Source organism: Euprymna scolopes, chromosome 36 (assembly GCF_053919585.1).
Source record: "Euprymna scolopes isolate OS-2025 chromosome 36, ASM5391958v1, whole genome shotgun sequence".
Taxonomy (NCBI): domain Eukaryota; kingdom Metazoa; phylum Mollusca; class Cephalopoda; order Sepiida; family Sepiolidae; genus Euprymna; species Euprymna scolopes.
The window spans coordinates 73,316,302-73,341,247 of record NC_136517.1 but is presented as its reverse complement, the minus strand read 5'-3'; the positions used below and the strand labels follow the sequence as shown (position 1 = coordinate 73,341,247).

The 24,946-nt window shown below is 33.8% G+C and overlaps 2 protein-coding genes across 7 annotated transcripts in view; one reads left to right on the top strand and one right to left on the bottom strand.

Annotated features, from left to right (window-relative positions):
- The window catches only part of LOC145260598 (uncharacterized), a 111,775-nt gene extending 109,610 nt beyond the window's left edge, over positions 1-2,165 (top strand). For 5 of the 6 annotated variants that reach the window (XM_080118880.1, XM_080118878.1, XM_080118877.1 and 2 more), the window contains one exon: positions 830-2,165. In XM_080118880.1, the coding sequence (XP_079975006.1) occupies positions 830-1,559 (730 nt within the window). In that variant the 3' untranslated portion in view covers positions 1,560-2,165. The remainder of the gene's footprint in view (positions 1-829) is intronic. The other variant, XM_080118879.1, reaches the window with a different exon arrangement.
- Positions 2,166-13,602: 11,437 nt separating this feature from the next.
- Positions 13,603-24,946, bottom strand: part of LOC145260600 (uncharacterized) — a 47,671-nt gene continuing 36,327 nt past the window's right edge. Inside the window, exons 6-8 of the mRNA XM_080118882.1 lie at positions 23,780-23,836; positions 19,014-19,133; positions 13,603-14,827 (exon numbers count right to left, since the gene is read on the bottom strand). Coding sequence (XP_079975008.1) covers positions 14,694-14,827; positions 19,014-19,133; positions 23,780-23,836 — 311 coding nt within the window. The 3' untranslated portion in view covers positions 13,603-14,693. The remainder of the gene's footprint in view (positions 14,828-19,013; positions 19,134-23,779; positions 23,837-24,946) is intronic.

Sequence of the window (24,946 nt, the reverse complement as noted above, 5' to 3'; positions counted from 1 at the left end):
TTTCAGAGAGAAAAAAAATTTTTTTCATGCAAACTATGATTCATGAAGGGGATAGGAATTTAGATGAATTTTATTCTATCAAAAAATGACTTTTCATCTCCTCTTCCCCTTAATGTATACAGTCCGTATCTTTTTAATTTTGTTAAAACTGATCAAAATCGTTTAGAAAAAAAAAATTTGTTTTAGAACTGCGTACTTCACATACAAATGGAAGCAGAACTCTACAGACAAACTTATCTTTAGTTGACATTTGACAACTAAATATTTTCGTTTACTAGCCAAATAGAAAAGTTACTAGCCAAACCCACATGATTTTTAGAATATGACAGCTTCGTTCTGTGACGAGTATTGCATCATAAAGATTTTTCTGATTTTTTTTTTTAATAATTTTAAATATACAGCAAATTTTATGTTGATACTTGAAGATATAAACGTTCCAATTGTTTTAGATATTTTTTTAAGCAGCCTTTGTTAAAAAAACAAAAGTATATTGTTCTATTAAACTTTTATTGTTTAAATAATTTAACTTTGTTGATTTTATATATTAAAAAAAAAAAAAAAAAAAAAGTTGAAAAGATATTTTTCATTCAGTAGTGAGCTTTGAAAGAATTGTCACTTTGAAAAATCACTCGTAAATGCGACTGGTTCATTCACAATGTAGAGCACGGGTTGTGAAATTAATCTCCATTTCAGCTTTCCTCGCCATTGGCTACTTTGCGTCTTTCATTTCATTACTACAAATGTATTTAATGTGATTCCTAAATATTTGATCTGCTTTGAATTTTAATTAAATCTTTTTTTTTTTATTTTTTTTTTTATTTTTTTTTAGACCTGAACCGAGAGTGCCACGTTCTCAGTCTCAAGAAGAGGAAGTTGTTAATATTCTAATTGAAATGGGTCAAAATGCTGGACGTGATTCACGTGCCCAGCAGAGTAGTCAGGTGCCCCCATCTGTCTCCCAAAACAAGCATCCTGCAACTCCGATGCCAACAGTAAACACTCACTCGACACCAATAACTGTGACATCCAATAAACCAGGAGCTTCCAACAGGGCCAAGTCTATACGCAAAGTTCGTCAAAATGTTAGTGTGCCAGGAAGTAGTGGTAGTAGTCATGTTGCTACTAATTCTGTGGCAACGTCTGAGGAGGCCAGAGACAATGGTTCCCTGGCTCGTCTCTTTCTACAGCAGATGGGATTGAACAGCCAATTGAATGCTCTCCAGGACGAGATTGTCAGCATCACGGAAGCGGAGATCAGCAACAATGAGCAGATTCAGAAGGTGATCCTCGTCGAGGTGCAGCCCAAGGACCAGAAACAGACGGTCGTGCATATGTATCTTGTATCGCGCCATGACAGCACCCAGCCATGCTCTGATGGTAGTGCTGGTGGTCAGGTGACAGTATCTGCAGCCCAGCCCCTTACTCTTCACCCTACTATGTCCAATCTTTCAGATACACCCCCTACACCTAATCTTACAGATACGCCTGCTATTGATCTTAGCATAGTCAATAAAATAAAAGCTCCAACGCCAGATACAGCGACATCACCGAGCAGCTGACCCTAAGCTAATATTAGATAATTAATTAAATTGATCGTTATTGCATAATTATTATAATTATTTTAATACCAATTTATGGAATAAACTAAATTATGATTGCTGTAATTATATGAATTGTAAATATTGCTATGTACATACACACATAGACACATACATATATACATATTTCACAGTCGGATTTCACCGCAGTTTGCTTGATCTATGTTAGCTGACAGACTTAGTTGTGCATGGCAGGGTACTCGCCTTGCATGCAGGAGAATTGGGTTTTGAATCTCATATTCTGATGAGCATAAATGAGGGCGAAACTTGAGTCTCGGACTTCCGGTTTGTTGGCTTTCATGGCTCTTGTGAGCTGCGACATTGTTTAACTGTGGAAATATATATGCGTGTGTGTAAGGCCTGCAAAATATTTTAAACGTAAAGAAAAAAATTTGTCAAATAAAGATTTCTTTCTGTTTTATTTGCATTTTAAAATGAAAAAAAAAAAAGCTATCAATAAAAATGTGTGTTGTCCAGCTTTCATTTGGTGTTAGCTGCAAAAGTAATTTCAAGAAACTGTCAACTCTGTTGATAAATGCCAAGTTTTATTAAAATAACAAAATTCAATATTTCATTTTATTTATTTTTTTATTTTTATTTTTTTTACAAAACCTAACAAAAAGGCAATTTCAATTTTCATTGAAACTCAAGAATATTTTTTATTTTTTCATAAAAAAAAATCTGTATGATGTACGTACCTATGACGGATTGAAAATATAATTTTATGAGTAAGGAACTTTCTCATATCGTCAGCTTGAAAATAATCTCGAAACAATGGAGATAACTCAACAATAATTGAAACATGAGATTTTTTATCATAATGTCTATGAATTCTCATTAATCGCTTAATTTTCTTTATGAAAATAAATTTGTTTATTAAAATTTATCAAATAAGTTTTTTTAGTCTTACTTTTTGAATTTGTTTCACAATATAAAATGATCAATGAATTTGCCAAAATTTAAAATTCCAATAAACTATGGAAAAAGTTGTTTACCTAATTTAAATAAAAATCTTAAACAGTTTTTAAGTAAATAAGTTTTCATTTTTCCAATTTAATTCTTTTTAAATTAAAATTTTCCTAAACTTTGGGTTCTTGTCCAGAATTCCCTCTATATTAAAAAAAAAAAAAAATCTGTATGATGTATGTACCTGTGACGGAATGAAAATATAATTTTATGAGTGAGAGACTGTCTCATATCGTTATCTTGAAAATAATCGCAAAACAATGGAGATAACTCAACCATAATTGAAACGTGAAATTTTTGTCGTAATGCCTATGAATTCTCATTAATCGCTACATTAAAATGAAAATAAAATTACTTGATCAATTTAGATGACTTTTGGAATGTGAAATTTATGAAAATAAAATTACTTGATCAATTTAGATGACTTTTGGAATGTGAAATTTTCGTTTCGTTATGAGTACATACACCATACAGATTTTTCTTTATTTTCGTTTTTTTTTTTTTTTTTTTTTTTTAATAAAGGTTCTAGACAAAAACTAAAATTGTTTTCGACTTTGACATTCCCAAAAATGATTAATGAATTCGCCATTTATTAAATTTCAACAATGAAAATATTTACCTAAATTAAATTACAAAATTTTTTTTGATGAAATCAATAAAGAAGCTGGCAATTTTTCTTTCAAAGTTTAAAGTTTAAAAATAGTACAAAAAATTTTTTGCCCCAAAGTTGAAATTGCGTTTTTGTCAGTTTTTTTTTTTTTTTTTAAATATAAACTGGAGTTATCTCCCTTACATTCTCATCATAATGTACAACAATATAGGTTGTATAATATTCTGCTTGTTCCTTCCTTAGGTAGTCCATGGGTTACGCTTTGAAAAATGTCAAATACAATGTTTGAAGGCCAAACTGCTTAAAGACAATCTGGTAACCTTGGACAAGAATATGAGAGTGACCTCTCTTCGATGTAATCTCATTTTCGAATATCAAAATAATATATGATCATTTGTGTGAAAAAGGAACTCGTAATTTCAAGGTGCAGCGGTTTTTCACCAAAGAAAGAAGTCAGCGAAACCTTACATAGAAAAAGGGAACATTCGAGAGAAACAGGGGAAAAAAGAAAAAACATTATTTGCTGAGAAGTTTTGGACTGAAGGAGCAAATTAAAGATCGTCTCTTACAATGTGATTTTATTTTTATTGAACTATTTAGCACAATATTACTTTCTGAGGATTTATTAGTGTTATATAATGGTGTACCAAAAACGGCACCAAAACGAGTCATATTACGTTATCTAACATGAACGGAACCCATGTAAACGAGTGTATACGTTTCATGTTTGTTTGTGACGTGTCTTAAATGTGTTACTAAATGTCTATTAGATGTTCTTCACTTTCTGAACCCGTTTTATGTTTCATGATCGTCTAATGTTTATATGCGTGCGTGTGTGTGTCATATGTGTATCTTTGACATACCTTTATCTTCTCTGCTCACTGAATCTGGTCCATCCTGACTTCATCTTGTTCTTGGAGGGGGCTGGAACTTTTTGGACGAAACACATTGACTCCAAGACGATGATTGGTTTTCATATTAGTTTTTATTTCACTTTCCAGAATGTTGTGCAGATGAAAATGGAAAGTGAGTTTCTTTGCTTGTGGTCTTAACAGTCTACATTGAGAGACACATCACTACCTCCCAAGAGGGGAGGAGAGACAACCGTAAAGCCCAACTGCTCTGCTTCAATTCCAAGTTCCAACTCCTCTGATCTCCAGCTAACCTGATCATGTGAGTCACACGTAGATCCGATCAGCTGACCAGACCTTATGGTAAACTTGTCTATGATCTAGCTTTGTTATATTTTGTCAGGTTTTATGAATATTCATCGCATCCATCTCTTGTGTACCTCTCCAATTAGATAGATCGAGATGGACAAATAGCTGGATCAATAGATAATTTCTGTTCTACCTATTTCATAAGATTAGTACTTATTAATTTATCTTATTTGGGTCAGTTCTATATTTAAAACACAATGGACATTATTTTCATAGAAATGTTAATAAAATCATATTTGCTGCGTGTTATTAGTTTTTCTGTATAAAAAACTAATATTTTTGTGCCATTTCTTATTCTGTGGAATTTCCACAAGTCCTGCTAGTTAGAATAATAATTGAACTAACAGTTGCTTAACATGGTTTTATCTCCTTAGTTTAATATCTTGTTAGACTAATTATTATTATTCTATACAATATGAATAATAGTAATAATCATAATATAGATATAAAAAATAATAAATCCTTTAATGCATAGGTATTTAGTATGCCACCTGATCATAAAATATGCTTAAATTAATTCAATGCTATCAGCTGGAATCAAAACCAAAGGATCCAGCATTCTAAGCTTAGTTGCTATTTAGTGCTTCAGTCTTCATCATTATCGTCTTAGCGATTGCCAGATGAATAAAAAAGGCTAAAAATTAAGCGACTTCAAAAATGTGTACACATGCTCAGTTGTTTATTCCTGCCGAGATCAACTGTTTTTTTTTGTTTTTTTTTTTTTCAATTTTGATCCCTTAGCAACTATAAGTGTTTCAGTGGTCCAAATACCCTATATATCAAGTTTCAGGTCTGTAGACCAAATATTCAGTAAGGAGTTTGGTAGAGACTTTTTACACACACATTCAAAAAGTCACTTATATATATATATACTAGCAGGCTGTCCGGTCAGAAAATCCACATAAATATATTTTAATTCGTGCCGATTTCTTATTTATTATCGTGGAACCAATTCTCCATTGATTATTATCCAATCATTAATGATTTCAAAAGTTATTAAAAAAAAAATGTCCAAGGTACTATCTGCTAGAATCAAAATTAGTTCTATTTATCTCTCCAACATTGTTACCATCTAATCTACTGACAAATGGATATGAAAGGTTAAAATTTAAGCGACTTTGAATTATGAATGTTTAATTTTGTAGATGCGCAAAAGTAACAGCAGGAGTAATGTTTTGTTTTTTTTTTATTTTTTATTTTTTATTTTTTAATTTTATTTTTATTTTTTATTTATTTTATTTATTTATTTTTTTTTTTTGTGCCAGTTAAAAGCAAAGTGAAAGTGTGCTACAGATACAAATACCTTTTTTATATCAAATTTCAACTCTGTATTCAGAGAGAAGTTTGGTAGAGACTTTTCACACACACACCAACAAGGCCACTTTATATATAAATATTTCCATGTGCTAGAATGTTTTTATCTTCAATTCTACAGAATTATGCAGAATGCAGAAACTATGCATAAATAGAATTCAACATAATAGTAAAATAAAACCAATAATCCTATAAGAAACCATAGAATGAACGTTTGTTTTTTTAAAGGAATATGCAAATTAATCAACCATCATGTAGTTGCTCGCATATCCATGACTGAGCATATCAAAAAGTTCATTTTAATTTAAAAAAAAATAATGTAGGCTTTTAATATCAATGTCAGAGCATGAAAATACTCAACTTTATAGGTATATTGATAATAATGATATAGATATAATGATATTGATAATACTGATATGGATATAATGATATAAGATAACAGTAAAAAATAATTGTAATAATGCTGCTGATAATGATAGTAAATTGATATTTGCTAAGAATTATTTTATTCTATCATGTAATCATTACAGTAAGCCATGATTTATCCTCAATATTTTTTTAAATTATCTCCCTTAATGTCACATACATATTTATACATGAATTGAGGTTTTTGTTCATATTAAAAAAATAAAAAAAAATGTACGATATATGTACCTTTTTTTTTTTTTTACATAGGCATCACCACATACCTGTGACGAAACGAAAATATCATATTCCAAAAATCATATCAATTGATGAAGTTTTATTTTTATAAAGTAAATCATTTTTAAGTGGTTAATTAGAATAAATCTATGTATTATATAATTTTGGAGTTATCTCTCCAGTTTTTTTTTGGGGGGGGGGGGGGAATCTTCTTAAAATGGTGTGTGAGACAGTCACTCCTCGGATACTCAAAATTGATTTTTCATTTTTAAAAACAAAACTACTTTATCAATTTACGTGATTTTGAAATATATTTTCGTTTTGTCACTGGTTTCTATATTATCCAGATTTAAATTTGGTCCTGGATATGACCTTAAACTATATCCAGTGGTGAGGCCCCAGCTTGCGGGCTTTGGGGAGTGTGGAGCCACCCTTTAATTACCATTGCTCCCAGGTCAACTCCGACCCGGAGTGGTAGTACCTGTTAGGGTTCCAACTATGGGTTAAATAGAAACCGACTTGAAAAAAACATATATTCTATAAAAAAAAATTTTTTCAAAATCACTGGATTGTCATTAAATAACCTGAAAAGGGTTAATATGCAGTAAAACAAAAACAACCAGATTTTTTTTTTTTGCAATTACACTATAATAGTAAAATGTTTAATAGTGAATTGGTCTCTACTTAATTTTCATGTTACAGTAATGAATATATCCCAAAATTACAAAAAAAAACGATGAGGTAGAAAAAAATTGTTAAAGAAAACATTTTTTTTTATTATTATTTGATGAAAATTAGTGAAAATAAAAAAACACCCGAGAGTTCTAAGGGGAGGTAAATAGCGTGTAACTATTGATAATTTTTTTAATTAAATGTGCATTAACAATTATAAATATGAGTTACTTTCCTTGTTTTTAGCAAAACTGAATTCCCTTATGTCACGTGTTCCCGCAAAAGTATGGCAAGTGTATTTTATGATAAAGATTGAAAAGTAGGCACCTCCAAAAATCCAGTGTAGTTGCACCGATTTTTTTTTTTAATGTATGAGAGATTCTGGACAAGAACCCATAAATTGATATCAAAATAGAAACACAATGCACATTGTGTTTTGTTGGGTTGATTGATTTCAATAGTTTGTAAATGCTTAATATAATAACCGCTAAGCTTCAATATCGTAAACAACTGGCTACAATCTCTTTTGTCAGTGTTTCTTAACTATTATATAAGTTTGTTTTTGGGGGGGGGGTTGTAAATGAATATTAAATAGAACAAATTTTAAAAAAAGCTACTGAACAAATGTTAAAGAACAATATCAATAATTTGCAAAAACTTTTAATTTACATAAAAAAGAAAAGCTTTTCAAACATAAGTAAAAGTTTATTAGGGCTAGGACAACAGCATATTCTTTTCATTGTTTTGACTCTCGAGCGTGTATCTGTTGATATCTTATATGCTTTTATATAGAGTAATGTTGTTCTTGGTTCATTAACCATGTCAGATATATACTCGAGAGTCAAAACAATGAAAAAAATATGCTGTTGTCATAGCCCTAATCATTATTTATTTTTAAGCAATATTACCAATTTTACACACAAAATGTTCTCTTGTAAAGAAAAAAAATCTCATTATTACTTACTATCAAGAAAAAAGTCAATTTTTGAAATTTCTGATATTGTTTATAGTTCTAATTAGCAAGTCTAAAATCGATAAAATGTTAGATGCAAAACCAAAATCTGGCAGACCTCCAAAAGTATTGCAAAGGAAAGATGTGAAAAACTGTTAAGATCTATACAAAAAGACATTTTGAAATTGCTACATCAATTTAAATGTAAATTTAATGAAGAGACAGATAAGATCTCAAGGAAAACTATTGCTCACAGATTTAAAAAAATGCAGGATTGCATGTCCGTATTTCAGTTTCGAAGTAAGACCAAAAGGCACACCTGGTGTATGCAAGAAAACATGTTTGGACTATCACACAATGGGATACGATTCATTTCAGTGATGTGTCCAAGTTGAATATATTTGATTCTGAAGCAAAACATGCATACACTGTGAAACGAAAGTCTGTCTTTTCAATGACTTAAGAAAACTTAAGTTTCGTGGCAACAGTGGCATGAGAAATGATTTCATCTGAAGGAGTTGGTCCTATCATCCACCTATGAGGTGCCTTCAATAAGTTTCCAGACTTTTTTTGTACAGGCATTTAAAATTGTCGTAGACTCTTGAAAATTCAGTATGTTGTTGCTATATATCTTATGAGATGACTGACCAATTTTTATGATTTCAAGCACAAATGAATAGCTCCAGCAGGACTTAGAATAAACTCTACTAAAGCCTGATTGTCACAGCTGGTGAATTTCAAAAATGCAATCTGGACGTGAGGACACTTTAGAAAAACGATATGCAATAAAATTCTGTTTTTAAACTTTTAAAAATGCCACAGAAACGTATGGAATGTTTCAAACTCCTTTTGGACCATCTTGTATGAATCAAGCATCAGTTTTTGAGTGCCATAAGAGATTCAAGGAAGGTAGGGAGTCTGTGAAAGATGCTGAGAGGTGTGGGAGATGTAAGGAAGTCAGAAAACCAGAGTTGATTGACCAAGCTTAACTTGCATGTCCGTATTCCAGTTTCGAAGTTTAGTTTAGATAAGAGAAGAATCCAAGTTGTCCTCGATGGTCGTACATCTAAATATGATATAAATGCAGGAGTACCTCAGGGGTCAATCTTTCAACCTTTATTACTGATGACCTCCCTAATAAAATTGTCTCTGAGATAAGTATATTTGCTGATGACACCACGCTCTATAGCAGGCACAAGGAGAAAACAAATGAACGCATATCTAAGGCAATGGCGGAAATCCAAGAAGAAGACCTCCAATCTATAGTGGAATGGGAACAAAAATGGATGTTAACGTTCAATGTGACTAATAATTACAAGAAACCTTCTCAACCACTAATAGCTATGACTAATGATATATTACCTGAAATGGTTCAAACACCTTGGCTTAACGTTCGCATGGAACATGAGTTGGAACAGATACATCGAGGGTATTGCCGCAGCTGCTATGAAGGCGGTGGACTCTCTCTCTACTGTCCTAGAAAATTACTTTTTTAAAAATTTTATTTTCACTCCAAACAAGGCACAGTGCCACTTTGATATAGGGGGCTACTATCGGGGGTCATAAGTTGCAGGAATGCTATGTAGGGAGTTGAGCAGCAAGATGTCTGTTCACATTAAACTTGAACTTCTGCATGTCAGTACAGTTGGGAAAGCAGGAACTCGGAATGAAGTTCCAAAGTCTAGCAGTTTTGGGGAAGAAACTATTAGAGTAGAAGATATTCTTATATTTAGGGATTTTTACTGTGTAGGGGTGGAACTTTGCTGCTTGTCGGGTTTGTCAGGGGTATTTACATCGAGGGGGTATAAGGGCTTGTAGTTCATCAGAGCATCCACCATTAAAATACTTGTAGAACAGGCAGAGGGATGCAACATTTTGTCATTGGGACGAATTCCTGCTTTCTCAACTGTACTGACATGCAGAAGTTCAAGTGTAACGTAAACAGACATCTTGCTGCTCAACTCCCTACATAACATTCCTGCCACTTATGGCCCCGATAGTTGCCCCCTACATCAAAGTAGCACTGTGCCTTGTTTGAGGTGAAAATAGAATTTAAAAAAAAATTTTTAAGTAATTTACTAGAATTTTTTTTTTCTAAAAATTTATTGATTGAAATAAGCACCATCCGAATCCATACACATTTGCCAATGCAAAACAATTGTATTTATGCCAGTAATGTAAACATTTTGCGTTCTGATGGTGATGAAGGCGTTTTTTATATTATTTAGGTTTTTGAAGCATTTCTCATGCAGTAAGTTGTCAAGATGCTTAAAAAAATGATAGTCAGTAGGTGGGAGGTTTGGAGAGTATGGTGGGTAAGACAGAATTTCGTAGCCCAATTTGTTCAACTTCTGCAGAGTCAATTTGGCAATGTGCGGTCGGGTATTGTCATGGAGGAGAATTGGGCCTTTTCTGTTGACTAATGCTGGGTGTTGTTGTTGAAGTTTCTGATGCATTTCATCCATTTGTTGACAGTACTTCACCGCTGTAATGGTTTCGCCTTCATTCAAAAAATTCTAATGGATGAAACTGGTCACAGTATACCAAAAGTCAGCATGACTTTCTTTTGGTGCAACTCTGACGTTGGGAAGTGTCGTAGAGCTTTGTCAGCATCTTACCACTGAGCTGAACATTGCCAGTTGTCATAAAGAGCCGACTTTTCATCGCAAGTCACAACTCGGTTGAGAAACAGGTCATTCTTTTTGTGTAAAAGAAGGGAAACTAACACTTCATCACGGCTTTTCTTTTGGTTGTCATTCAATTTTTGTGGCAGTGACTTATCAAGTCATTTTATCTTTCCAATCTCTCTGAAGCGATTGCAAATCATCGCATTTTAATTCAGAAACAAGTTCTCAAACAGTTGTGCATAGATTGGCTTCAACTGAGGCTCTTGATCAATATTCGATGCCGACCATTATGCTTATCATCTTCCTGTGTCTCGGTCCTCTTTCACAAATGAACCATTTTACCCATGAACTTTATTTCTAGCAGAAATTGCGTTCTATTTGTGAATTTAAAGGCTTGAAAGTAAAAGTAAAGTGAGTGACCATAGTCAAAGGCGACCCAAAGGCTTCATTTTCATTGAATAATGTACTGAGGTGTAAGGGTTAGGATGCAATTCTTTTCCCGAGATTACGCTGCTTACCCTTGATCCTCACCTCGTAATACTGAATGGAAGCATCAAGTACCATTTTCTTTTAAGTCTTTCATATGACTTGATCAAAGATTGAACCCTGGTCTCCTAAGCACTCTTCCTATTATGTCAGAAGGACTGGTAAAAGCTTCAAAATCATATTTAAATCTCAAAGACAATGAAGTAAATTCCATTTCCATATATTTGCTCCAATTATTATAGCTAAAAAAGACACTCGAATTAAAGTGGTTGGCTTTGTGGATAGGTACCAGATTATGTAATCTGTAGAAAATTTGGGGGGGGGGGGATTTATTTCTTCTTCTTTTTTTTCCCCTTCTTCTTATTTCCTCTTCTTCCTTTCTCTTAAATTTGCATACTGCTGTTGATGTTGTTGGTCATGTGACTATTTTCTTCCTGTTGATTGATCTGAGTATTACCGTGTTTTGTAATAAATTTCAAAGCTGAAGTTGGCAGTTCAGAATTGAGTGCGGTACAGAATTGAGTTCAGCACGGCATGGAGTAGAATTGAGAATTGAGTTTGGAACGGAATAGACATTTGAAATGTGTTGATGTACTATATTTTCTCCATCTAAACAGGACGTTAAAATGTTGAAATGACTCGTCTAAGTTACTTGGTGAAGTTAAAATTTTGAAGTGATTTGACGTATTCGTATCTCACAGACAGAAATCTACTTCAAGCGAAACCAAGAAATTTGTTGAGGACTTGTGGGAACATGATGAGAATTACCGGATGTTAACGCATCCGCCGTGAGAGACAAAATGAAAAATCGTCTTTTGCACATGGCTCCACGCATGGCTTCTGCTTGGGAAGAAAAAAATAAGATAACCACAAAATAATTATCAACCAATGGCAGAGCTCTGCGCCTAAAATAAACACCTCAAATATCACAGTCATTGGGAGCCAGTTTGCCACTATAAAACGAGGGTTTTTAGAGAACCAGGAGAGAGGAGGAGAAAGAAGATGATGACGCCGGGCTGCTAGCGCTGATGAAAGAAGTCACTCGCCTTCCAGTTACAAGCCAGGACACGCATCACTGACAGCAGGATAACCGGCCTACCCTAACCCTCTCCATCGTCCAAAAGATAAGTTACATTTTACGGGCATTCATTCCTTGTCAATTCATACATACCTACAAACAGTTTACGAACATTCATTCCTTGTCAATTCATACATACCTACAAACATTTTACGAACATTCATTCCTTGTCAATTCATGCATACCTACAAACAGTTTACGAACATTCATTCCTTGTCAATTCATACATACCTACAAACATTTTACGAACATTCATCTCCTTTGTTAAATCACATTCCATCCTACGAACACTTTGCCTCTCCTAATACAAATTGTTGGTAGTAAATAAAATCGGTTCTCAACCTTCAATATTCGTCTGTCTTTAATTATATGGAGTCAGAATTTACACACCTCCAACGTTGTTCATTTCATGTATTCTTGGTTGTGGCCTCTATGGCATCCTTTCCCACCCCTAAACCTTTTTATAAAACCATCAGGCCATAAGAACACGTCATGATTCAGAAGGCCATAACTGCCACAAATTGCCACCCAATGATTTATTACTTGTAACTATATTTGTGGTCTCTATGGCATCCTTTCCTACCCTAATCCCTTTTATAAAACCCAGTTTAATATGTTAGAAAAATACCAGCTTGGAGAAGAGAACACATGCATGGGAAATATTCTCACTAGGAAATATTGAATTGAAAATGTCTATCTTTAGATATTTTATTCTAAGGCCTGAAGAAAATGGACACGTCTCAAACTGCAATTTTTCTAAGTCAAAAGAAAATGATATTTTTATTCAGTCTTATCATCTGAAGGTCATGACTTCGATCCTCACCTGAAGAATACTTCTATTCTGACTGGACTCAAAGAAGAAATGAGCCAGTTTTATTTTTCACTGAACTTCTTGCCTCTTCAGAGAATGTTAAAATACAAAGAACTGTTCTTTTTTTTACAGGTTATTTTTTTAGGAAAAATGAAGAAATAAATTCCTTGCTAAAACAAAACACTCTCGGAACATTATTTCATATAATAACTTAACTTTGTCTGCAAATTTTCCTGCTAATCAACCCGAGGGGACTTTTATTTAAAAAGGGCATTACAAAATGTAAACTTAAATTGCAAACAAAGGGAACTAACTCTTTTCGACTTTGCTAAAAAATATTACGACTTTCTAAAAAAAACAAACTCTAAGTTGGTCGAAATCTTTAAAGACGCAACAATTACCTTTTTCCCCATCTATCAAATTGCTCTGTTAGTAGGGTTTTGTTTGTTTTGTTTTTTGTTTTTTTTCTCAAACTGTTTTTCATTGGTCATTCTAGTTGGGGCTGTGGAGTCGGATCAAACCCACTGATTTAGAAATTTTAGAAATCAGCTTTTTTGATAATGTATAAGTTTATTAAAGAAAATTAATTATTCCAATTTTTTTAAATTAAAAACAAACAAAAAACGTCGAAAATCATATTCATCTTCTTTCAAATCAAAATACAAAAAAAATATTTAAATGAATGCAAAAGTTTGTTTTACATCAAAATGAGTTGATGCTATTTAAATCAATAAAGCAACTTGATATTTTTAAATACTTTTAATATAGCACAGGGAAAGATCTAAAAGATAGATCTTTCAATGTCTGATTTGCATAATTATTTTTTAAACACTCTGTAATAAATTAATGTTTAGTGATATTAATTTCTAATTTTATTGTCTTATTTGTCCTATAAATATGTAATAGCTTCATTAATATTAACAGGGATTTACTTAAGAAAAAAAAAAAAGAAAAGGATTTTACACTGAACTAATTCTTTCAAAATATCTAAATGAATAACCGTGAAAGTTTTTCTTTATCATTCCTATATTATTATCAAAGCGAATTACTGTTATTTAAATCTTAACGTTTAATATCACGATATAAATACATATTTTATATAGATAGAATCTATGCAGTACCAACAAATAAAACCAGCTATTAGTATGAATAAAATATTGCCTGAATAAAATATGGTATAAGTATGTTAATTATCATTAGTGAAAGACAAAGATGTCTGGAGTCGGGGTCAAGCATTTGACTCCACAATCTTGATTCCGGTATCATTGTTTAGTCTAATTAGAAGGATCTAACTCTGATCCACTCAGATCCATCTAGCAATCCATCAATGTCTGTTGACAGGATTTCCCATCAAATACAACGACTCGATTCTTATTAGTTTGAATTAGCAAATACAGTCTTTGAATATGAAAATATCGCATATTTGTGTACCATACTGTAAAAGAGCGTGGGCGTGCAGATGCATATGAAATGCGAAACGACGTCACTCTAAGGAAAAAAAGACTATAAAAAGGGGAGAGAGCACGTTAGAGACGTGGGTGACGTCATGGTCATAATAAAAAGTCATGCATGGTTGGAGAATGAGGAAATAAATGTTGTTGTTAAAAAAAACTGGACTTGAATTATTTCTCGTCTTGGTCTCCTTTGCGACGTAGACTGCTACAACGTGTGGGTCCCGTTTGTAAACGTGTGTAACAATTCCACTTCTTTAGCTTCTTCATACGTCACCCTCTTCCGTTTCCATTTCTTCTTCTTCTTCTTCTTCTTCTTCTTTAGGATAATTACTATTTTTTGCATTTATCCGTTCCAGTTCATCTTCAATATTGTATAATGCTTCCTTACAAAACTTATCTGTAACAAAACAAAAAATAAATAATAACAATATAATAACAATTAATAAACAGAATCAAGAATCAAGCAAGTGTTTCTGTTCCCATCGCAGAGGAGAGTGATGGACACTATTTTTCATTTTTTTTTTTTTACTTTTCTTATTATTTTGTTGTAGACATTCACCTGCTGTCTAACTCAACCCAACCGAGAGATCTTATTAAGATTCTAGCCGCCTCTTTAAAAGCAATTGTCTTAATCTCTCTGTACAGGTAGTTTTTGAAATTCTTTTTCATGAGTTCAGTTGCTCCTATAATTACTGTTATGATGAAGATCTTCCTAGGATTCCAATTTCTTTTCATATCATACATAAAACCTTGGTATTTTGTTATCTTTTCTTTCTCATCTCTGTTTAATCCAGTATCATTCAGGACACCAACTGCTACTAGGGTTTCTTTTTTCTCCTTTTTGTCACTACGTCAGGTTTTAAAGCTCCATTTTCTAGGTACATAGCTGTAGATGTTGCATAGTCATAATGGATGGTGTACGATTTCCTTCCAACTGTTCTTTCTGATATATGTTCTGAGGACTTGTTGCTACACTGGATATTCAACTTTTTACAGATTTTCCAGTGGAAATATTTGCACACTCCATTGTGTCGCATTATAGCCGCGTCCCCCAGCAGAACTTTACAGTTGGATATTAGGTGGTTCACACTTTCTACTTCTGTGCAACCTGCACTTGTCATTGCCGAGACCGCTCATCTTAAACGCATTGGCCAAGCCTATTAAATACTTCAAATATTTAGCAAAAAAACTGTTCATTTTCGGAGTACCGTAAAAACCTGCCAAATATGTGCATATATTTTCGCAAACATAAAAATACACTTGTATATAGACCTTAGTTTAACTGGTAGTTTTAAAATGGTAGTCTAAAATTAATGATTAACAATATTAACAGTTTTAAACAGAAACAATTAAAGGAATCGTTTTTTGCATCGGAAAGTAGGCACTTTTTTCCAATTCTGATACCGATTCCGATACCTGTAAAAATTCCAATTTTTCTGATTTCGATTAATTGTTCCAACACTAATACTAGAAAAAAAAAATTCTGACCCGTTGAGTCACCCATTGATCTCGGATTAGATTGTTTGAATTTGAAAAAAATGAATTTGCAATATGAAAAAAAAAAGAAATGGAAAAACAAAAGCTATTACTGTTTGCTGTGTCTCTCGTTTTCTTTTGACTTTTTTAGAGAGGGTCTAAAATAAGAGTGAGAGAGAAGGGCTCCAGCAATATGAAAAATGGCAAGAGTAATAGGCAGAAATTTAGTAAGAAATGGACTCAGTAAGTAAATTGTAAATTATGGCTAATGAAATAATGAAAATGGATTAAAAAAAACATAACTGTCCCAAAACTAAAGAATATTTTAACGTTTATTTTGTGTGATGAAAATATTTAAGAAAACAATCTTAATGAAACAAATCCTGATTAACTCAGTTTTAGTATAATAATAATAATAATAATAATAATAATAATATATATATATTCTGTAAAATTTTCTAATCTTTTAAAAATTAATAAAAATTGATTCAAACAAAAGATGCCTCAAAAAGTAAGAAATACTCTAAGTCACTTCATGTTTGTACGTACGTTATCACCTTTCACACACATTAAAAAAAAAATAGATTTGCAATTTGATAATAAATCTTATGTAATTTGGTGATAAATCTTTTTTTTTTCTTTTTTTTTTTTTTTTTTTTTAAACTCATGTTCACCCCTAACAAAGTATAACACCACTTGGACATAAGGGACTACTATTTGGGATTATGTCTAGAAAAGAATTACAAGATGTCGGTTTACATTACATTTAAACTTCTGCGTATCAGCACAGTCAGATCCGGCCCTGGGCCTCCGTGCCCCGGGCATCGAAGATCAAAGTGTATTATCTGTTCTGGCAGATGCTGCAATCGAAGACCATTGTCCATGTGGCAATTAATTTCTGGTCCATGTAGGGGAAACCCTATATACCAAGAGACATCATTACCATCCCCCCCTTCCCTCCTCCGGGGGAGCTGGTCCCCTTTTCCACTCCCCCTCCCCTCTCTCCACATTAAAAAACGGCCTTGTGCCTAATTTGTTCAGTGGGGAAGCAAATAAATACAATCAGTACAGTCAGAGAAACAGAAAGCGAATTCCAAAGTCTAGCTGTTTGAGCAAGAGACTAAAGTAGAAAGCTTTTTGGCATTTAGAGACCTCAACAGTGAAGGGGTGAGATTTTGTTGCTAAGCGGGTTTATCGGGCATATGTACATTGAGGAGACACAAGTGCAACGAGTTCATCAGAACACATTCCACTAAATTATCTGTAAAACAGGCACAGAGATGCAACCCTGCGGCGATGGAATAGGGGCTCGAGCTTAGTTGATAAAGTGGGAGCTATTAGATTGAAAACTCGTATTTGGACCCTATCCATGAGAGAGAGGCTAGTGGTATATGTAGCAGCCCAGGTGTGCCAACAATACTTCATGTTAAGGTAAAAAAAATCCGAGTTTATTCATTTTGAAATGAATTGTTCCAAAATCAAATTATGATAACATGTGTCATCTTAAATAAACACATTCTAAAAAATTTTAATATTTAGTTGACAATTATTTTTGCAATAAAGACACCGACAATATTTATTTAAAAAAAAAAAAAATGAAATTGCTGCAATTTTAAATAAATAAACGAAAAATAAACTTTTGTTTTTATTTATTCGGCTGACAATGACAATTATATTTATGGAAGAAGAAATGGCGTTTTTTTTTTTGTTGTTGTTTTTCTTAATAGTATTGATCCTGACAAACATTATTGGAAAACAAATATTGTTGTTGTTGTTTCATCCAATGACAGTAGGCACAGGTGAAACGTGAACAAATTCCGATTGCCAGAGTTCTGGGTCGGCTAGTACATCAAACAGCTCAGTTCCTGCCAGACCAGTTTCCTCTTCAATAATGGATTTCAGTGTTACACATGGACGCCCAACTCTCCTTTTTGCGTCTGGAGTTCGAACTAGGAGCTTTCCTGCTAGTTCATCATGGCGACTAATATGACCGGCAAGTGCTAGACGTCTCTGTCTCACAATATTGGAAACACGAGGTAGTGAACCATACAATGACTTGTTCGTTGGGTGACTTTTCCAGGATATGTTGTAGGCTAGTCGAAGCATTCTTGTCTATTTACTATCGAGATGTTTTCAAAGCCTGCATAGAGTCAATCCTTCTGTATGGCTCATAATCATGGACGCTAAGCGTATCACGCCAAAATATTATTATTAACAGTAAATCATAAAGGTTGTGTGGAACGCAGAGTAAAAGTAAGTAAACTAGTTTCATAAATTATCATCATCATTATCATCATCGGGTCAATACCCATTTTACATGCTGGACAGCTTTGAGAAATTGAATTCCAAACTAACCTATATTTGGCCAGTTCTTTATTTATCCCTCTTTTCTACAGGTTGATTTTTATCACTTTGTCTCTTGTGAAGTGAACTTGTTACCTCAACTCTTCTATATCTACTGACACAATTACTCTTATCCATTTTTTCAATATGGCCATACCATCATAGTCTCCTGTTCTGCACACATCTCTCTACATTGTCCAAATATAACCTTCCTCTGAAATCATCAAAACAAAGCCTGTCTTTAAAACTCACATTACCCATCCATCATATCATTCTCATGTCCTTAACCCTCATGAGCCAGGTTTCACTTCCATGCCATAACGTACGTGATGGAGTCTTCAGTCAGGAGATTTTTTCCTCAGCACCAAAGCCTACAAAATCTAGGCCATTTCTGAAATGGTCTTTTCCTGGTCGACTGTGATATATTGCTAGTTTTATGCAGTTCTAAGAGGTTCATCTTCCCAGACTTTGCTTCTTTTAAGATTGCTAATTGCCTAAGGCACCTCTACTGGGGAATGCCGACAGAGCTCTACAAGCATTTTTTGCATTTGGGGTGCTGGCTCTTCAATCCCACTTTCCAACCCTTGTGTCACATCTTTCTGCCATGGGGAGGAGATAAATAAAATGCTTGATAGACTCTACTCTTAATCGACAGTCGTAATACTCTGCTGGTTAGTTATGACAGAAGTTCTCAAATAAAAAAACAGCAAAAAAAAAAAGAATGTTACTAATAAGGAGAGTGATAAAATGGAAGATAAACTCACCTTTTAGAAGAAAAAGAGCAAAAACTATGATAGTCAATACAAAGACACCCATACCAATTAAAATGTACCATAAGTTTGAATTGTTGGGCTTTGTAAAAGAATGCTGAAATGGTATTGTAGCTGCAAATAAAAAACTTATGCATTATTATTATTATACATTTTTAAATGAATTAGGGTTAGGGTTAGTGCTAAAATGTTTTTGACTCATAATAAGGGTATGACACCAATGATTTCGACGCTCATTTTTATAACCACCGTTATAATAACCAACCAATCAGAAGCTTAAAAAGTTACTAGAAAAAATGTCGAATTTTGGATTCAATCAGTTCGCGGTCGTCTCTGTCATGAACCTGCATTTGATTATTTGCTGCCATCTTTGTTACTAGGAATTACTTAACACTCAAGCTCGGGACTACATTGATTCTTCGCCGATTTGATTTACTGCCGCCATCTTTGTTCAACATAATGTCTCAGCACTTAACAGTTAGCATTTGCTTTCATTTGAGCTTTAATATATTTTATAACATTTTGCCAGCACAAACAAGAAACATCAAAAATTAAAAATAAAAAAATGAAAATATTGCTTTTACATGGAACTAGCGGGGATACCTGGTGTTGCCCGGGTGTGGAGAGGTGGTGTAGTAAGGAACTCTGGTGGGGGAATCAAAACAACAGTAGGCAGACCAGGTGGAGGGAGGTGTTAAAAAAAAGTCATAGTAATGGCGGTCCCTGGCATTGCCCGGATGTGTGGAGGTGTAGTAAGGAACCCCAGGGGATAAAAAAGAAGTGGTAGTAGCGGGGTGGGGTGGGGGATCAAAACAGTACACTGTTTGGGTGGAGAGAGATGTTAAAAAAAAAGTGGTAGTAGGAAGGCAGGCTCGAACCTGTACCGCAAAGGAGGGGGAAAAAAAAACGTAACATCTTAGCCGATGTCTCCATCACACAACCGGAAGTTAAGAACGTTGAAATTAAGCATAGTCAATCCAACGGTGACGATGACTTGCTAAAATGTCGGCAAAAAAAGCGACCCCTCCTTGTACAAAACTGCCCCCAGGTGAAGAGTGTTTTGGGCCAAATTTTTTATATTTGTCGTCCAAAGAATCAAGCTTGAAACCGATACCGATACGAGATTGGCAAATGGACAAGGCATTGCCAAGCTGTGCAGATTTTATGTAAATTTTTGCAGTGCTTATGTTTATTATTATTGGCTCACAAAGAGCTTTCACACAGGTCATAAAAGATCTCATTGAATACAGCCTGTGGTGTTACCTGGAAGCTGAGTGACAACAAGTCTCCCCAGATTTTCTTTCAATAACATTTGCAAATAAATTTGCATTATCACAACAGTTGTTTGCCATTGATTTCTTCCTCCTTGACTACTTGGCTATTCGGTCTCACATTTTTGGGGGGCGGGGGATCAGTGATGTGGTAATGGGGGATGGGGGTGGAGTTAGAGAACTTACAGGTATGCAGCTTCAATGTTCTTGGTTCCATGTAGCGTTTAATGTTTTGTCCCTGTAACAGTTTGTCTGGTCTGCGCTTGTGGTTCGTATGTGTTAGTCTCCACCTTATTATTATTATTACTATTAGACTCTTTAGCCCATTAGAAATGGGCAAAAGTTATAGCCCATTGACTTAGAATGAGTGCTTTATGCTAAACTGATAGTTGAATATGGTTCAATTTAGATCTATTTTTACATTGTGTGTGTGTTTGGATTCTTAATCTGGTGGGGGGGGGTGATGCGTCTAGTGTATTAGATATAAGTTAGTGCTAAGTTCATGCTTGTATGCCTTCTCGCTTCCAACTAACACCGCTGGCAAGAAAAGGCGTAGTAGCGGACATGATAGGGCGACTGTTTACCTCGCTGAGAATACTCTCGTCCAGAAGCTGCGGCCTTCTCTGCTGCCTGTTGTTGGGGGTTCGCTCCACTGGACATGAGCATTGGATGTTCAGAGGGTGTCTATCTGATGCGCAACAGATACTGCACCTAAACTGCGCAAGCAAGTTCGGAGCCAAGGTGGAAAGTCCTGTGGCGATGGAGTGAGACTATGCCAACACTGAGGGATAAAGCACTGAGGCCCCAACTAGTCATCGTCAAGATTGACGGACTGCATTATTATTATGATGATGATGATGATGATTTTTGCATTAAATACCAATCCTTATTAATCCTTATTAATCCTTATTAATCCCTAACTGTACATCGAATGGATACCATAATACCTTGTTGCATCTTATCACAACAAAGGTTCCTACAAAATTTCAGCAAGATCAGCCCAGTAGTTTCCGAGAAAAGGCGGAATGGACAGACAGACAGAAAGACAGACTAAGAGAAATATAATCATTTCTTCTCACACAGGTCATCATCAGACATTGTTCACTGACAACAACCAGTGGGGTTCCCTGGAGCTTGGATGACAATAAGTCTCCTGAGATTTCTAGTACTCTCCACCCTTTTCAATAATCTTGATGATTTTGTGTTATCACAACAGCCGTTTGCTATTGACTTCTTATATTATTTTCTTGCTGACAACGACCAATGGTCTTCACTGGAATTTGGGTGGCAATAAGCTTCCCTAAGATCCCAGTCCTCTTCACATTTATCCAGTGGAGGTCTGTTTAGTGCTTTCCATCCTCGTTCTTTTCATCCTCCTTGATGCTTTACAACTATTTGGTGTGGCGCTAGTTGATGTCATCATCACATTATTAATATTATTATTATTATTATTATTGTTATTATTGTTGTTATTATTATTATTATTGTTGTTGTTGTTATTGTTGTTATTATTGTTGTTATTGTTGTTGTTGTTGTTGTTATTATTATTATTATTGTTGTTATTATTATTATTGTTGTTGTTATTATTATTATTATTGTTATTATTGTTATTATTGTTGCTGTTATTATTATAGCAACTAAACAGCAGATAAAATTCCCCAAAATGCTTTATTTTTTTATGAAAGCCTATTAGATTATTATATTTACACTATAGCCCCTCCCACCTTTCATAATCTAACCCCTAACCCTAACCCTCCCACCTTTCATTGGGTTCTGCTAAATAATAAAAGTTGTAGGTAAACCAAAAAGCATCACAAAAGATATTTTTTGTATAAGTATAGGAAACTTTGTATAAGTATAGGAAATTTTGTATAAGTATAGGAAATTTTGTATAAGTATAGGAAATTTTCTACTTAAATATACATATATAATTTGTAGTGACAAACTGTGTTTATATTTATTGCTATGTGTAATTATTTGTTCATAAAGCGACATCACGGGAAGCATTAGCAGCAACTGACTTGAAGTATGACTTGTTGCTTGTAAACTAGATAACAATGCTTTTTTTTAGAGAGACTTTAATTATTGAAATTATAGGAAAGTTGAGCAGCATTATATTTTACGTCCATCATCATTTTTTGTCCTTCATCATCGTCACCGTCATTGTTGTCATCATCACCATCATCATCATCGTCATTGTCATCATCATCATCGCCGTTATCATCATTGTCATCACCATCATCATCAACACTGTCGTCTTTGTCGTCATCATTATCGTTGTTGTTGTCAGCATGGTTATTATGATCATCGTCATCACTGTCGATATCATCATCATCATCATCATCATCATCATCGCCGTTATCATCATTGTCATCACCATCATCATCAACACTGTTGTCCTTGCCGTCATCATTATCGTTGTTGTCGTCAGCATGGTCATTATGATCATCGTCATCACTGTTGATTTCATCATCATCATCATCATCATCATCGTCATCATCGTCATCGTCAGCATGATTATTATGATCACAGTCATCACTGTCATTGTTTTTGTAGATTGTTCTCTTTCTTCGTTTTCTGATATTGTCAGCAGTTGAAATAATAGTTATTTTTCTTCTCGTTTAGTGCCCATTCTTTCTACAGTCAAAGCAAGCAAAAAAAAAAAACAATGGACACTTGAACATATTTTTTTGAAAAGAGGGAGCATCCAAGAAGTACGAACTTCAACATAGAACCATTCTTACCAAAATTCACGGCTATAGCTTAAATGGCCCAGAAATAGTTAGATAGACAAAAAAAAAATGGAAGACACATGTCTCTTAACTATAACAGGCCTTGAAAACGCCGAACACAATGTCCTTGTGCCAGACATGCTCACAGGTGAAAGTACATACAGATGTAGATAATGAGATACCAATTACCTATAAAATGAACCTCTCAACTGAGAATGGGTTGACAACGCAAAAAGATACAATGATTCAATCTGTTAAAAAGGTCGAAGCCATGTAATGCCAAGAATAAAAAAAAAACCCTACTCAAGTGTGAAAACTTTGGATTCTGGATTTGCCAACAAAGAAACTTGCATATCTTTTTCTTTCTAACAGGTTGGGCATGGTTCCAATAACAATTACTCATCTGCAATGTAGAAATTCTTTGGAGAATATGTCTCTTTGTTTCCAGAATCCCTAATATTAGTGAGATATATAATAAATTTTCATTTGAAAATGTTATGAATAGAAAGAAAAATGAAGAGAGAGAAAAAAAAAACAATAAAAAAACAAAAACAAACGAAAAACAAGTCTTCTTTGAAAAAGATGTATTACACTCTAAGTCTCAGATAAAATGCTAAAAAATTATTTTAATCATTTTATAAAATATTTTATAACAAGTTTTATTTTTTTAATATTTTGAAATTAACCTTTCAAAATGTTTTCAAAAATGTGATCAAACTCCTATTTATAATAATATTGGTATAGATAATAAACTTACGCCAAGTATATGTTAAGTTCCATGTTGTCACTTCTTCTGTCGTCTGTGGTCCAGTTTCTGATGGAAAAAAAATATATTAATTTCAAATCATTTATCATATGAATTAGAAAACAGTAAATCTTATACATTCCATTAGATATTCTGCTATTTCATTGACAGGAATAACTTTATTAACAAAAAGTAGATAAAAAAAAATATGTTTGATCACTGATTTAAGTAAATTATTGGTTCCTATCGTAACAAAAATGTTAATTTATTTTTAATTGATTTTATTGTTTTTGATATTTAGACCTGATTAATATTTCAATTTTTAGTCACAACTAAAAGTGAAGGGGTTTTCACTTATTAATTCAGATCTACTCTTACTGTCACACAAAACACTGGGTAACAAATTTGATAGAACGCACATATTCACTTTTTGAATAACGCATGCCCTGTTTGAATAGTGTCGTGACAAAATTGATTGAATAAAAAATCATTATTGGCTCACAAGGAGCTTTCACACAGGTCATCAAAGATCTCTCCTTGAAAACAACCTGTGGTGTTCCCTGGAAGCTGAGTGACAACAAGTCTCCCCAGATTTCCAGTACTCTCCACCTCCTTCGATAACATTCATAAATTAATTTGTGTTATTGCAACAGCCGCTTACCATTGATTTCTCGCTGGCAGCGGCCATTGGTCTCCACTAGAATTTGATCCTCCCAAAGTCCCAGTTCTCTTCGCACGTGTCCAGCAGAGGTCTGGTTAGCACTTGCTACTCGGTCTTTCTATTCTCCTTAACCTTTCTCGGCTATTTGGCATCACTCTTTTTTGGGGGGAGGGGGTGATGGAGTAATGAAAGGGGGGGCCATTCTTCAGTTTAAAAAAAAAAATGAACAATCATCTTTATTTCTTTCATTAAACACTACAAAATTTTGTTTGGTATAAGTGAAAAGAACAAAAAATGCTTTCAGTCGACCCCCCTCCCCCCTCTCTCTCTCATACACACACACACACAAACCCACATTAAATGTTTTCTTTTATCCTTTTTTGATTCAATTATTAGCAGCTTCAGTTGTTAACTGAAAGGTTAGTGGTTCGATTCAAACCATAGTCGATTATTTTTCTTTTAATAAAAACAATGTTATCTGTTTTACTTTAAAAGGTAAAAAAAAAAAAGCACGTACA